Below are 15889 nucleotides of genomic sequence, written 5' to 3'. Positions count from 1 at the left end.
CATCTATGTCACCTGCCGGAGGTTCAGAATAATTTATTTTTTGTCAAGAAAAGACGCATCTCTCAACATTTAATTTCTAGAAAAAGCCTTCAGATATTTTCACTTGTCAGCTGTCCACCTGAGATATTAAGAAGGACGGGTTTTATTGTGTCAGAGCTTAAGAAAATGAAATAGTGCTCACGTCTGTGTGATAGGGAGGTTTCTGCTTCTCCAGAGGTAAATGATGTGCGCCAGCACCAAGCCTAGGGTCATTCCAGGGAGGCGTCGGCGGACGGGTGATGCAGTGTCTGTCGCCGAGTGGACACTGCTGCACTGCCCAGAGTCAGCTCCATCCTCAGCCTTGTGGCAGCCGGGGCAGGGACTTAACCTGGCTTCACCCAGCTTACAAGTAAGGAAGCTGATTAAGATCATTAGGTTTTCGTTACTGTTCGGATCGTGGCAAACTGATTCTTTTTCTGCCTTTATACTGTGTTCTGCACTTTGAAGAAACTTTAGAAGAACCTTTTGAAAGCGGATGCTGCAGCTACCAAATATTTTGTGCTTAGCGCACAGACTCAACAGGGAGGACATACATATGCTGCTTGTTGAAGTACTGGTGCAGCACCTAGTAGTTGACCACTTGTTTCTGCTTAATCTCAGCTAGGGCAGAATGATGTGAAATGTTCTTTGAATTGTCATGTTACATCTTTCAATAAAATAAATTCTTGGAGTTTGGGGAAACAGGGAGCAGAAAGGGCGTCTAAAATCAAGGTGCTGAAGGAATGGAGTGGCCTTGAATTATTTCCAGGGTAACTGGAACTTGCTTTCACTACAGATCTTGTTTTCTAACCGGCACTTGGGTATTATTTTGAAAAATCATAGCACTTATGGAAGTCTGAAATCAGTTTTATATATTTTTTACCATCTAAATTTAATTAGAGGAGTCATGAGTTAATAAAAACGCTACAATAATTTCTGAGTGCTAGAGAGGAGTGAAAAAAGTGGACCTAAATCTGCCACATTGAGATAATTAAGCAGTGTCAGGCAGGACTCAGGGTTCCCCAGTGCTTCAGCAGCTCCTGCACGCTCAGAACACCATCTCCAAAGTGCAAATTAAAATGGGAAAGGAAAGAACTACCACATCTTCCATCTGCCTTACAATTTCCTCCTTTTTCCTGCTGCTTACAGGGGAAATTGCAAAAACTGATATAGCAGTGACCAAATATGGTTGCATGGGGGAAAAAAAAGATTATCCAGAAGTCCTCCATGGCAAGAATGGGTTTGTTTAACAAGCTTGCCTGCATTTCAGTACAAAGTCAACGATGGTGATCCCAGCGTCTATAAACCTGCATACATCCAGCATTGCTTTTACATTTTACCATCAACTTTAAGACTACCAGCTGCTGCTCCTTTTCTTCTCCATTTCTTGCCATTTGTTGCTGTAGTCTGATGGGTACGTCACTCATCTCAGAGGAGCCCTTTGGAGGGCAGCGGTCCACACCGCCTCGTAAGGAGACTCTATGGCCAGTCAGCTGCCACATCGAGGAGCTGAGAAGCTTAGGGCTGTGGGCCCAGAAATACCCCTGGAGGTGGGACACTGGACCTGGAAGTTTAATTGAAATCGGACTGTTTTGGGGAATGCTGATTAAGATACATTTCTTGACTTCTTTTCACTCCCATGGTCATTTTCCATTGGCAAAGGCTCGATGATGGTTCATGTTATATTGCTTATTTCATTGCGCAGGTAATTAGCTCTATAAACAGTGCCCTGAGCTGTAGGAAACTTTGTAACTATGTCCTCAAGTCTGTTCTGGCTTTAAAAGAAAGTAACAAAACACACACCAAGGTGAAATTATTATACTGATTTTTAAAAAGAAAATATTATGAGTTCTTCATTAAAATAGTGAATTCATGGGTAGAGGATTTCTACAAAAATAAGGAGATTTTTTTTGGAAGTTCCAGATGACCTGAAATAAAAGCACAACAGATAAGCGTTATACATACGGAAGGATAAAACCTGCCAGCAGTTTGTCTATGAAGAGCAAGAGAATTGACTGTCACTCAGAAAAATGATACCTTCTAGTTTGATTTAATTTGCAGAACAGATACAGCATTTCAGGAGCAGTAGAACCACCCCACCTGTCCAGCAGTGGTGTGTTCACTTCAGAACAGCTTCTCTGCTGATCCCCAAAGATCATCCCATTTGTAAGGCTGAGTTTCTCTTGCAGTCCCAGTCTTGTGGCAATGGCATGTGTGTGCCAAGCTCTGCTGCTCCCCAGCCTGGCCGGTTCCACCCTGCCTACCTGCACGCTGCCGTCAATGCAAAACGGGCAGCTTCTCCAAAGAGTTCATGCATGCTCCTGCTGAGCCTGGTGAGAATGTAGTATTTCACTCACCAGTGTAAGCTGCTGCTGGGAAATGATCTTGGCTATAGCTACCAACTTTTGGGAAGGTTTCGAAAGAGACTGAGGCTGATTTCTAATGGCACTGACATGAGTGGTCTGAGCTACGCCTGCTGCTTCCCTGCTCTGACAATACCCGTGGAGCGTAACTGACAGGAAACACTTCTTTTCCCTCTATGGGTTAGTCCTTCTGTCTGTAGAAGTTCTGGTACTGAGATGTGGTGGCCTGGGAGAGTTGTGTAGCCTGGATGTAAGAGGGAAAAAGACTGCCTGCTTTGATAGCAGTATGTCCATTGGATAAGCATAAGCTTCTTGTAAGTTTAAGTAAAGATAGTAATCCCAGCATGAGTAAAGTTAGTGACAAATCTCTATTTCAGGGAGGTCAGAATTTAGCTTACAAGCCTTGATCTTTTGCTGACATGAATTTTCTGGGAGATGCGAGCTTGATCATCGGTTGATGCTAAAACTGCTTTTATTGCTGTAGAAAGGAAGGGGTTCTTTTGTTCCACTTTATGAAGTGGCATAGCTGAAATAACATTTCCTTAGGTGCTAGTTAAAATGTAGAATTTACAATCTAAACACAGAAGAGCAAGTATGTGACAAGAATATAGCATAGAGCATGTACTGGGTGAATTCTGTTGAATAGTTAAGAGACAGTCTGTGTTCTGTAAAGAAATAATTTTCTATACAGAGAAAACAACCAGAAGGAAGGATACATTTCATCTACCGATTAGAGCAATCACAGCAGTCTATAATAACCAAATTAAATAATAGACTTATAGAAATCTGTGGCCAGGAAGGGCTATGGTTTGGGTTTTTTTTCTTGTAGAGTGCTCATGTCAATTTGGCATTCCAGACATTGCTGCAAAGAATTATTCAGAGGAGAGCCATGAGTCATTTTTCTGTTCTGCTGGCAGATACCTCATTGGTGAGAAGAGAAAGATTTGGGCATACTGAGTTTCCTTTTAATTTTCTCATGTGCCCAAAATTTAAGTCTGCAAGGAAAGGCTCATGGTATCTTTAACAAGCATAAAAAAACCCGGATGGTCGAAGCCGTTCAGAAGCTTCAGAATAAGTTGTCACATAGATCTTGACAGTTTAGATGGCCTAAATGGGTTTTTAGACAGCTACTGCATGATCGACTGTCTGCTTGGCAGACAAAGATGCGCAGACTCCTTCTCTCTCTCCCCCCCCCGCTTCTTTCCTCTCTCAGGCTACAGACCTTTGCCATGAATGCCATGGTTGGGGTAGTTTCTGCTTTGTTTTGTTCTTCTTAAATGTGTTTTGGGGCTTATTTGATGTGGATTCTTTGCTCTTCTTTTGTGTGCTGGTGGTTTGCAGAGCTGATTTGCTCATGTGGAGGTGGGGCAGTTGGATTGCAGGAGAGCATCTGCTCCCGCAGAGGGAGGTGAGGGCTGGGTCACACCGGTGAAAGACCTTGCATCAGACCGTTGAGGCAGAGGAGGCATCTTGCACTTTGCTCTCTTCTCTTCTGGTCGGCGGTGTTTTGGGATGAGCTGGGATTTTACTGTTGAGCAAAACAAAGTTCCCTGTCCTCTGAGGGACAGAAGTTTTTGTCCTCAGAGTCCCAGCTCATGTGACCAGAAGGACAAAGTATGCTGTGCTCAAGGTTTGGTAGGACGTAGCGCCAGCACTTAGTTATGGGTGCAAAGGAGCAGTTGCCGCAAAAGCAGTGGCACTTAAAAAGTGGTGCAGGCAGACTGCCTGCTTAAATCCATGGTCGCTTGGCAGTAGCGCTGTGGCAAGAAGTGTCCTGCCAAGTCGTGAGCTGGCGTGCTGCCCTCCATTCAGGCTTGGACTGTAGGCAGCCAAGTGACCAGCAGCTGTGGCTGTGAATAGCAGGAGGGCATTAGTCCAAGAACAACAAGAAGAAAAGCTTCTTCAGCTACGTCTAGAGGGTTTCTTGGCTCTTCCAGACATATCTTCCCACTTCAAGGGGAACTAGAAGGTGGAAGGTGCCCTGATGCAGCCACCCCTTTTGGATCCCATCCACTGGGATCCCCCAGTTACACGGTTCTGGTTGGGGTCATGTTGTTGCTCAGTCTGTGGCTGCAGTAGGTAGGAGTGTGTTTGCTTGAATGCGTAGAACAAAGTTTGCAGCTGCAAGGAGAGAATTCGATCTTTCTCTGCTCTCTTTGTTTCAGCACGACAACTGAAGCGACTTGTAAACAATTGTCTTCACCCTGCAAATGACTTCTACACCAGCTTTCCTGCTAATGGCTGCACCAGGACTGTTTTTATCTTTAAGCATGCCAAAGTGCTTGAATGAATGAGGTTTACACTTCTTAAAGGGGTTGACAAATGTCAACAAGGGCTTCAGATTCCTGACCCTTTGGACAGCCCTTCAGATACCAGGTGTGATTCTCACTCCCCATCCATTTCCACAGGCTACTACAGCCTGAAGATGTGTTCTGTCGAAGGCAACCTCAACCACATCGCCCAAAACCCCCAAACAAACAGAAAGTCTGAAATGAATTATCTGGGAAATGGCACAAAGCCAAACAGTAAATTTAGAGCTGGGGCATGCATTGCAGAGGTTTCACTTTAAGTGGGAACATGCATAAAGCTGTATGCTCAACGTCCTAAGTGAAATCAACTGGGAGGTACAACAAAGTCCACAAAAGTCCTGCCTTCAGAAGCTCAAGGGCATCACTGTCTATGCAGCCACACTTCTTACTTGCACATTGAACACAGGGAAGTGATTTCCACTAGTCTGTCGTAGAAAGCTAATGTTGTGGGACATCTCGACAGAGAAGCCAAAAGCAGGTCCCTTACAAAGGCAGAAGGCTGGGATGAAACTGGAAAGATCAGTCCCCCGATGCAGAACCCCAGCTTCTAGCAGCAGGCTCAGACATGAGCTATTCTTACGCTAAATAACTGAGGCGCAGTGAGAGTCATGTAAGACTCAAGTGTCTTCAAAGAGGAACTGCAAGATCGTTAATGCTCCAATATCTGCTTAATTACAACTGCATGCCGGTCACCAGATGATATCTAGGCTGAATTTAAGGTCTGAATCTTTTCCTATGAAATATGATCTAGATATCATAAATGTGAGAATGAGGGATATATGTGTTGATAGCTCAGTGGGGTAAAAAAATGACTAAGTTTTAATGGTTTGGAAATACAAAGTCTAAGATACCATGTATTGTCCTTAGTGCATTTGATGAGACATTTCTGAGTGTTTTAAAACTAGTCTAGAATTTTAATTTTTTTCATGAAGGAGGTGTTTAAAGAAAGATGGGAGGTAATACGGCTTTGTCTGAAGTTACCCAAGCAGATAAAACCTGCAAACCTAACTATGCCTTGTGAGAGCCTGTTTGTACTCTCAAATAGTTCTGAGGAGCTACTTGCTTTTGTAATTCTTCGCAAGATGGGGCCCTGAGGCCATTTGTATTATTATCCAGTAATACTACTGGATTAATGTGTCTGCATAGTTTGTGTACTGTAATAATGACTTAAATATAGCTCCTTGCTGGGCAGGGTGAGGCAGCAGGTGGGAGGCTTGCAGCGCAGCCGCAGGGCTGACCAGGGAGAGGTGTCTGACTCTGCGGCACCTTCCAGAGCTTTCAGCAAACACCAAAAGCCATGGCAGGGCTGCTCTGCGAGCATAAAAAGTTAATTCCACTTAAATGGGAGTTAAGGGTGGCAGGCTGCAACAGCTCTTGGGGTGGCTCGGGCGGGAAGCAGCTCACAGCAGGTGTGTAACAGCACCACGAAGCGTTCATTAGAGTTGCTTTGGTTGAGAGTTGGTAATGAGGGTTCTTGGTGGTCTGAAAGGTCTCCGAGGGCTGACAAGACCAGGCACAGACGAGTGCAGCACGGCAGGAACACTGTAGCATCACAGGGCAGGGATGCAGGCATTGCAGCCGGGAGTGCTGCTGTGGGGTGGCAGTCTGCATGCAAAATGTTGGTCTGGCAGCGGGTTAATTTGGCTGATACCGTGTATTTATGAGGTGTCCGGCTTCTGAGGTCAAGAGAGGGTTTTCCATGGCTTTTTGGGATGTTTGATGGAGCCTGGTGTGTGTGGAAGTGAAGGTGACAAGTTTTGTTCCTTGTTGGTGTGCGGCCACCGTCATCATTGTGTGTCACATTGCAGTATATCTCGCCACGGGGGCCTTCAGGTGGGGCACTGGCCTTTAACTGGTTGCACATATATTCTCCAGGGTAATATGGTGTATTACTGCAGTGCTATGTAAGTCATTATTTGTAATACTGTACTGTGTGCGAAGAGGTAACCTTGATGAGTTTATTTCTGATTATGATTTGGGTGATGTCAGTAGTTCAGCTTCATCCACTCTGTATTTAACTCTCAAAACAGCTATAATTTTGTCTCCTTTTGTTTTTTATAGTGCACTGATTTAACCTCTTGTCAGAAGAAAATAAAGATTTGTTGAAAGGTTAGAGTTGTATCTTGAAGGCTGCCACAGACAAAACCTAATTTTATACTTAATGCAGTAATTCTAGCGGGTGGTGTCAATGAGGGCATAATTGAAATAATTTTTAACATGAAAATCTTTAGAAATAAAACTTTACTCAGAGGTTATTGATTTAAATACGGTCACATTAGCTGCTTCCTTCTTTGGTCTTGCGTGCAAGCCTTGGACAAAGGGTGGGGTTCTTTCTTCCACTTGATGTGAATTCAGTCTGTTCAAGCTGTAGTGTAAATGGATGTGATTCCTTTTGAACCAGCCCTTGGCCAGAAAACCAGTGAGTGTGACTCAAAGCTGCTCTACAGAGAAGGAGAAGGTGTTAATTTGTCCAGGGTTTAAACGTGCCTGTTCCTGGCACAAAATAGCCTGGCAATCATTTGACATCAGCCACCCTGCAGAGCAGAATAGGACAATGTCATTGTCCATTACAGCTGGTATCAGTTTGACTTTGAATTTAAATGTGCCAGCAAAATAGAGTAAACACAGGCACCCTTCTGTTGCCTGCTGCACCTGTCTCCGTATCTATGGAGTTTGGGCTCTACTAGTTTTTAACTTGGCACCTTCTTGGCATATTGGGTATTTATTTCTTTGAATACAGTGCAACAATTTTCCATGCCACTCTTTGTAGCCCTAGGGAAATCACACATGTGGATTGGTTAAAGAAGATAGCGTTGCCTTGGTGCATTTTTCCATAGCAGTAGGTAATGGGTAGTCTCTGTTAGTTAATAGTGCTTGGACAGTTGTGATTTTGTGATGCACAGGCGCTCAGGCTGGCTGGCTGTTATGCCAATGTTTGTTGGGGGGTTTTTGTTAGTTTTTTTTTAAATCCATAGCTTTCTCTTATCAGAAAGTGAAAATCACAACATTTGCTGATCTGATTTCTTACTCATTGCCATCTCCTCAGCCTGCCAGTATGGCATTACACACATTACTAGTAAAAGAGGAATTAAAAAGTGCAGGAGCAGAAGGACACGAAAGACTGGAAGGAGGACTGCTATGCTGAAGTCTCTTCTGGACAGACTCTCGTCAGGTGGCACAAGTGGAACGTGCATCTCCCCTTTTTACCCTCCAGCAGGAGGCCAGAGGCTGAGCCTTTTGGAGCCAGCATGTTCTTTCTCCTTGCCGAGATTCAAATAGCCAGAAATTGTGGAACTTCCTTCATAAAGCTGCAGTCCCCCTGTACCCCTAACTTACCACCTTACTCAGAGCTTGGACACCTCCAGCCACCATTAGCTTTCAGAGATCATGCTCCGATTTTGTTTTCTAATATACAAGTTTGAAGGAAGCCACTAGTGTCCATTGGAAATCCAGACAGCATCAGAAAGCTAATGTAATTTCTCATATTGTATCAGTTGTCCCTTGTTCATTGTTTCTTGTATCTCTATTCATATATTCCTGTTTCTAAAATCTTTCTCTTTTCTGTTGCTATGGTAAAAGCCTGCCTAAAAAGGAAGAATTATAGCAGCAAGATCCACTGACCTACAAAATAATCAGAACATAGTTGCTCTGTACAGAGCTCTGCTTTTAAAGTAACTGGTAGAAAATCTATAGGGGGAAAGGGAGATGGCCAAAGTACAGGGACCATGTACATAGATTTGGATTTAGTCAAAACTCCAGCTTATGGGCAAAATCGCTGCTTCTGATCAGTGAATCTGTACAACTGGTTTCCTATACGCAGGAGTTTTCTGTGATTGCAATATTAAAAGTAGTGGACACCCAAAAAAGCAGTCTTGGGGTTGTTTCTGTTAATAACCTTCTAGCTCCAATGTGATTTTCTCCTCTATGTACATGAATGTCATCGATATAGTGTTGTCTTACAGTGGCTCATCCTTGCTGGAGGCACGGTCCTTTTCCAACGAACTGATTTGAAATGAAATGAAAACAAAACCATGAATTTTTTGGTTCACCTCCCAGACTATAAATGAGACTATGGTCTCATTAATGATTAACACAGCAGCTTGGTAGCTCAAAGGAGATCTGGAACAAAATACTGCAGTGTCTCCCTCCGCCAGTAAATATATTGGCTTAACATTTTTCTGTGCTCATACTACCTTATTTCAGTATACACATTTGAATCCCAGCAGAGTGGATCTCTGCCTTCATACCTGCTTTAAGATCAGTAAGGATGCATTAGTTCCTAGTTGCATCAGATAATTTTTTGCAATGTTACTACTACTTACTGGTTTGCAGTTCCCTGTGATGTTAGCAGTGGTTTTTAGAATGCTTTTCTATTTCAAACCGGTGAGGCATCTAAGATTTTCAACATCTTTTTGCCCACAGCATTGTTACATCATTAGGAATCAAGTAAAAGTTCACAACAATTTTGCATTTACATGGACATCACTTCTGGCATGTTGTTTTGCTATTGATAAGTCCTTGTTATAGCATTAAACTGTTTAAAAAACATATACATATATTATGGTCACAAAATGCTTACTCCTGTGTTTACTCCACAGTGTTGGGTTACACTGTGCCTGGGCAGCTGACAAAACTCTAATGAACCAGTCTCTCAAAAGAACCAGAGGGATGTTTTTAGAGCACGTGTTCCCAGAATGTGATCAACTGCTTATCACTCAAGAAATAAAAGTGCTAAAAAACAAAACCAAAAAGAACCAGAAAAGAAAAACCCTACCACATAGCAATTGTGCATATGGTGAACAGTGGTAAGAAATCTGGAGGCTTTTCCCTGTTACTCTAGGTGATAACTGTGAGCATATATTCTCTTCTAAATGGACTGATTTTGTTTTATGTTAATAAATGTACCACAGTCTCTGGAACCTTGTGCAAATTTTCAAATAGCTATCTCTAAATATAGGTACACTTTTTCCTCTATATTCGCTGTAAAATATCAGTGAATGCATGTATAGTACACCAGTTCCCTCCCTGGCAGAGATGGGGCAGATACGGAAGCTCATCTGTGCACAGTTGTGGTGGATAATGCCTCCAGAGTTTATCACAAGGTTGTTTCCATGGTGTACATGATGATACCAACCAGCATGGTCCACCTGGCAGTCAGCAGGCTGATGGGGGCCCAAAGGGTGCTTGTTTATCCTGCCATTTTTCAGGGCAGCAGAAGGAGCTGCTGCTCCAATGGTTGCACACCACCTCCTGCAAGGAGATCACTCCAAGCCAGATGTTGTGCTAATGCCAGAGGCCAGGAAGAGGATGGGAGAGGAAGGAGGAGGCAGGTCTTCTGCTCACATGAGCCTAGCAGAGTCCTGAGCCCTTGCCACAGCTGTTTGTGAGACAGACAGCGGGTGGAACGATGCTGGGGCATAAGCGTGTGGTGGCAGAAGTGAGAGCTGCCACTGCTGCATCCCACCACAGGACCTGAAATCCAGATCCAGCTGGTGTAGCTGTGAGGCTGAAGTACACTGGAGTGTTTGTAATTTTGGTTGGTACCGTGGTTTAACGTGGTTGTCTCTGTGTAAGCACTGCTCAGCAATAACTAAAACATCTCTGTGTTATCAACACTGCTTCCAGCACAAATCCAAAACATAGTCCCGTACTAGCTACTGTGAAGAAAATTAACTCTATCCCAGCCAAAACCAGCACAGTTGGTAACACTCAATTCTCATTTGCTTTCACTAACCTGAGTGGATATGTGCTTCTTTCGTTAGAGATCCGAGCTCAACTCATCGAGCAGCAGAAATGCCTGGAGCAGCAGACTGAAATGAGAGTGCAGCTTCTTCAGGATCTGCAGGATTTCTTCCGCAAGAAGTCGGAAATAGAGATGGAGTATTCCCGAAACCTGGAAAAATTGGCAGAGAGGTTCATGGCAAAAACAAGAAGTACAAAAGATCATCAGCAGTACAAGTAAGAGAGATTTCCTTCCCCCTCGCCCCCATGTTAGCCATTGCTGGCGTGCTACGCTGCTCTTTGCTTCTGTTGGTTTTGAGTACTGCTAGGTTGAGCCCATGTTCAAAGGCATATTTAAAATTCCCACCCCTATTTAGCAGTGTAGCAGTTCTCCTCGCAGTTGAAGGTAGACGGGTGCCTGAATACTGTTTTGTTGATTTGGCCCTCTGCCATTATTCATGTAAGCTTCTGACAAGTGGTTTCAGTTTCTTAAAAGGTAAGCTGCACAAATATTATACCTAACCTACCATGCAGATTTTAAACCACCCAAAATACAGCCAGTATCTAGAAGAGATGCAGAGCCCCAAAAGGGCTTGAAAGCTGTGTGCTGATGTGTTGCAATGGAGTTGATGGGATTTGAAAGTGTCTAAATAAAGGTCAATCACCATTACAAAAAAAAAAAGGGACAAGAATTTTGGCAAAAAAGGCATTAAGAAACAAAACTATTTTGATTTGTTGTTGCATGTGAACTTGTGCTGCCTCTTGAGCCCGCTTATTCCTGGAAGTGAAGATGATGTGAATGTTATGACTTGCTTACAATTTAATGTATCCCTTTCTTGGCATAATAACTTGTGTGCAAAACAAAAGCGGTCAGGTAGTATTTGGCAAAACGTGTGTACAGCATGTTTTCTAAAGTGTTTCAAATGCATTACTGGCATAGTCTCATCTGGTTATTTTCCTGACTTGAGCTGATTAATGAATGCATTTGCCTGGCCCTGTTATGCTTAGGGGTATAAAACAATATTTTGTGTTTGTAAAACTGAAAAATAAGTACCTTTTTCCACTGTCCAGTCAGTGCTGTGCTAGAGACACACAGATAGAGCTTTTGTTTCAGGACAAAAGTCTTTTCCAAACACATCTGGCAAAGGTTAATCCAAATACAGCTTGCACAGTTCAAAGAGCAGTAATATATATTTCTTAAAATTCAGTTAAGTGACTCGATGATTCTCTGAAATAACCAATATGTGCATATGTCACCACTTCAGAGAGAGCCCTGTCTTTTATTCAGCTTGTGGCAAAATCTTTTTGCCTTGTGCGTACAAACATCTTTCCTCATTCTTAATCGTGTTAAATCCAGACTGGCAGATGTGCATGGGGGTTGTTACTGGAGTCCTGCCTTTGGCTTTGTTCTGCAATTCTCTGCTTTGAGAAGAGGTTGCAGAAAAAGTCACTTTAACTGGTGGTCCCCTGTGCTGTTCCCACCATTTCCCCCAGAACAGGCAGGAAGGTCTGTGGGATTGGCTTTGGGACATGCAGAAGCAGTGAGGACCAAGTAATACCAGCATGGCCCTTCAGGGGTGCTCGTGTTGGCTGACCTGGCTGATAAAACCCTGAAGCTCCTTGCTGTGAGTAACGCTGTTAAGATGTCCATCTCAAATAAAATGGGGAAGTTTCCTTAACTCACTTCTGATTCATAGCAAAGCAAAGCACTGATGATTAAGAAAAGGCTTTTGGCTGTTAATCATTCGTTGTTGCTTTGATTCTGAGGGTGAAAGGTAAAGGTAGACAATTAGATGAGGAATTAAAGGACATATTTCTAACAGTGAGAATAGTTAATTATTAGAACAATTTACCAGGAGTTGAAGGAGTTTCTCCCTCTATTCACCACCACCTCTGGCTGTTTTATCTTCACGTACTTGATCCAACTATAGGAGAATCCCTGCACAAGAGAAAAAAAAAGAGCAGCAAGTTTCTAGAGCACTCAGTTGCAAGGCAAACTTGAAATTAAAATTTCAGTAAAATCATAAGGCAAATTTTCTAAATAGTTTTTTGTTGTCCGTGAAGCAGTTGTTGAACTACATGTATTTTTATTTTGCTTTGTTTAAAAGAAATGAAAAGTCATCTGTGATTTCACTTTTTGCAATATTAAAAGCTTGGAGTGGGCCTACAATGCAAAAAGTCTGTCAAGGAAGTTCAGAACTGGACCACTGTGGAAAAAGTCCAGTCCTGCTGTTTGTCTTGTAATTGAACCATCTGAGGCTGACAGTAGCAGTGTATTTATAAGTGCTGTGAATTTATGAATGCTGATCACAGAATATGTATGCTTGTGACATTTCCTTCTACTTTTATAGCAGTTATACAAATCCATTGCAGTGAAACGGCTACACCTGCAATTTTACTCTTGAAGGATTTGGGATGCGCTTGCAGTGCTTGTTTATTTCTAATGTCAAAAATTAATTACTGTTACTCTTTCAGCAGTGACCTTTATTGATTTTGAATATTTACATGTACTCCATCTGTAAGCAACTGTAAGCTTTGTGGCAATGTTTTTTTTATACTCTCAGGTGGCTTGCAGTGTTCTGAATTCTTAAGCTTTTTCTATATTTTTGTATCCATGCCTCATGGGATTTGTAGAATGTGTCTTAAAAGTGAGCTGAAGCTTGCCTAACCTGAGTTATTCCAAGAATGGATTGACTGACTGTTCAGAAGCAGCCGCTTTTACATAACAAGTTATGACTGTAAATGTCAGGGAGATATTTGTGTTAATAACATAACTTTTTTGTTTCTATCCATAATACATGTCTGTATCTCCTCCTTAGGAAAGACCAGAACCTCTTGTCGCCAGTGAATTGCTGGTACTTACTCCTGAACCAAGTGAGAAGAGAAAGCAAAGACCATGCAACGTTGAGCGATATCTACCTGAACAACGTGATCATGCGGTTCATGCAGATAAGCGAAGACTCCACCAGAATGTTCAAGAAGGTAATGCCTCTCCTGCAGTCCTCCAGCTGGGCTTGTAAGATGCATGGGGGAGGCAAAAGTGTCCTAATAGGTAGCATTTGAGGAGAAGATTCAGCCCACGTAGCATAAAATCTGTTTTAGCACACGTATAAATTCTTCATGACTGTTCTCACGGAGCAAATCCTTAATGCTGAAATGCCTGGGAACCTGCTGTATATGCTGGTGACCTTAGGAGCTGAATTGCAAATATCCAAAAGGCAGGGGAAAAAGCCTGTTCTTCTCTCAAAAGCACACTTGTCTACCCATGCAGAAAGGAAACAGTTTTCGCTTAGGACTCCCAAAATAGTAGTCCTGTATTAATGAATTATTTGTAAAAACAGTATTTCATTGTAACTCTGTCATGAGAGAAACGGATTCAGGCCAAAGTAAGGGTGTGCCTTGTAGTGCCTTGGCATAAAGATGGTAGCATATGCCACGATTCTCCTAAAAGCGTTTCCTTTCCTTCCCAGTAATAAATACGAACATACACTTTTGATAACTACTTCTATTAGATCATTTAAGCATTGTCTCTGTACGTGTTTGTCCTTGTACCTGCCTGTTATGTGTTTTCATAGTACATACAATGTGTAAATTCCTCTTGTGCTAAGCAAGCACTCTAGGCAGCCTTAGTTTGAGATCTACGTAATGTGTTTGCAGTCGTTGTTATAATGTTCCGAAATAAAAATAGATTATAAATGCATATCCGTCAGTCACAGTGGGATGCTGGAAGGCAAGCGTCATACAAAAAAGAGTTCAAAAAGAATAAAGGTTAAAGAATGTAAAGTGTGTGACTAAATGATGGCAAGGGTAACAGATTAATGTTTTTGAAATGGGGAACTGATTTCACATATACCTGACCACAATCCTAGATAGATAGCAGTGGGGTGGGGAGAAGAATCATTTAGGGAGCGCATAGGTTGTACTTGGAGGGAAAAAAAGTAAAAACATGAATCAAATGCATTGGTGTGCATTAAAACCTGTAACAGTAATAGAGTTGAAATTTATAGTTTCTCAATCAGTAATGGTCTGTTCATATAATATGTCTGATGCATAAAACTGTAGTTCACAAACCACTAAACTTACTAATGTGGAAAATTATTATAGAAGTTGAAAAGATAATGGGAAAAGCAATTTGAGCATGCTGCAGTACTGTCTATGTGGAGATATCTCAGACTTGCTTGGACCAGTAGAAATTTTTTCACTATTGAATCTGGAATAGTTTTTCAGTTGTTTATGTCATATCTCAGAAATCTCTTCTTCACTAGGTGTGCGTTATTAGACTAGCCTGTTTGCTTTCAGCGTAGTTCAGTTCTTTAGCACTGGAATTCTTGCTTTTCCTTCCCTTCTCTCCAGATGGACTGTACAAAAATATGTACAAAAAGTTTTCTGTGGAGAAGTGTGTGTCCTTCTTTATTCACTCATAACTTATTAATGGAGATTGCTGCAGCTTATCTCTCAGAAGGAGGAAAATAGGTGGACATTTTCAGTGCATTAACAGGAGGCATATTGTCCCATCTTCCTAACAGACTCGTCTCTTTCCTTTGTGTTGTGCCCAGGAACGTGCAACATCTCAAATTTTCTCTTTCTAGCATAACTTCTTGAAGAAGAGCAAGCAACTGCTCTTGCTTTTTTATTCCTAACTTGGATCTTCTACAGGGGAAAGAAGAGAAAGGGAATTGAGGGAGTCCTGCTGTGCATAACCTGGAGCTCGCATTAGTGGAGCCCAGATCCTCAACAGCCCTATCCTACCTTTCAGCAGGGTTTGCCAGCTGACACTCAGCGTGATAGTGTCACATCAAACAGCTGTTAGCTGAGGTGGAGCATGGGCAGAGTGAGCTCACCAAAGGCTGTGTGAAGGGGTCTGAGCCAGGCTGGTAACTTGAGGGGAAGAGTGGCAGGAAGACATGCAGCACCTCGGCATGGTGTAGGTGAGCTTCATGGGCATGTGGCCTGAACGTGGCAGTGGTTGTTCACCAGTATCGATTCTGAGCACACATTTTTAGGACAATCTGTCAGGAATAAATACTTGTTGGAGAAGGTTGGTATTTCCACTGAGTCCCAGTATGCACAGTTCTTGCTGTGGTGCTTGCTGCAGAGTACTGGTGATTTATTTGCTGTTAGTTTCCGGCTGCAGAACTGATTATACCTTGAATGATGATGAAGCTCCAGTTTCTCTTCTGTGAAAAGGGAAGGGAGTTATAAAATTATGTGAACAACATTGGACAGAGAGAAAACCAACACCTGTGCAGGAGGTGAAGCTGTTAGCAAATTGTCTTGCTTTATTGATGCAGAACATAAGCTGTCTACATCTATGTTTAGTCCAAATGGGCAGCTTCAACCATAATGGTCTTTAAAATCCAAACTGTTCTATGATTGTGTGCTAACTTCTGTCATATGTGAATGAGCAGTCTAACTTAAGGTACGTCACAGACTGTCTCAGAACTGCTTAATGGATATCCACCAGGCAACGGAAAAAGA

The 15889-nt window shown here is 42.5% G+C and overlaps 1 protein-coding gene across 3 annotated transcripts in view; it reads left to right on the top strand.

Moving 5' to 3' along the window:
- Positions 1-15889, top strand: part of SRGAP1 (SLIT-ROBO Rho GTPase activating protein 1) — a 146926-nt gene that overhangs the window by 64330 nt on the left and 66707 nt on the right. For all 3 annotated transcript variants that reach the window (XM_050892233.1, XM_050892226.1, XM_050892242.1), the window contains exons 2-3: positions 10453-10648; positions 13231-13393. In XM_050892233.1, coding sequence (XP_050748190.1) covers positions 10453-10648; positions 13231-13393 — 359 coding nt within the window. The remainder of the gene's footprint in view (positions 1-10452; positions 10649-13230; positions 13394-15889) is intronic.

Source organism: Gymnogyps californianus, chromosome 1 (genome assembly GCF_018139145.2).
Source record: "Gymnogyps californianus isolate 813 chromosome 1, ASM1813914v2, whole genome shotgun sequence".
Taxonomy (NCBI): Eukaryota; Metazoa; Chordata; class Aves; order Accipitriformes; family Cathartidae; genus Gymnogyps; species Gymnogyps californianus.
Note: the sequence above shows the minus strand (reverse complement) of the source record. Positions and strands in the feature narration are given on the sequence as shown.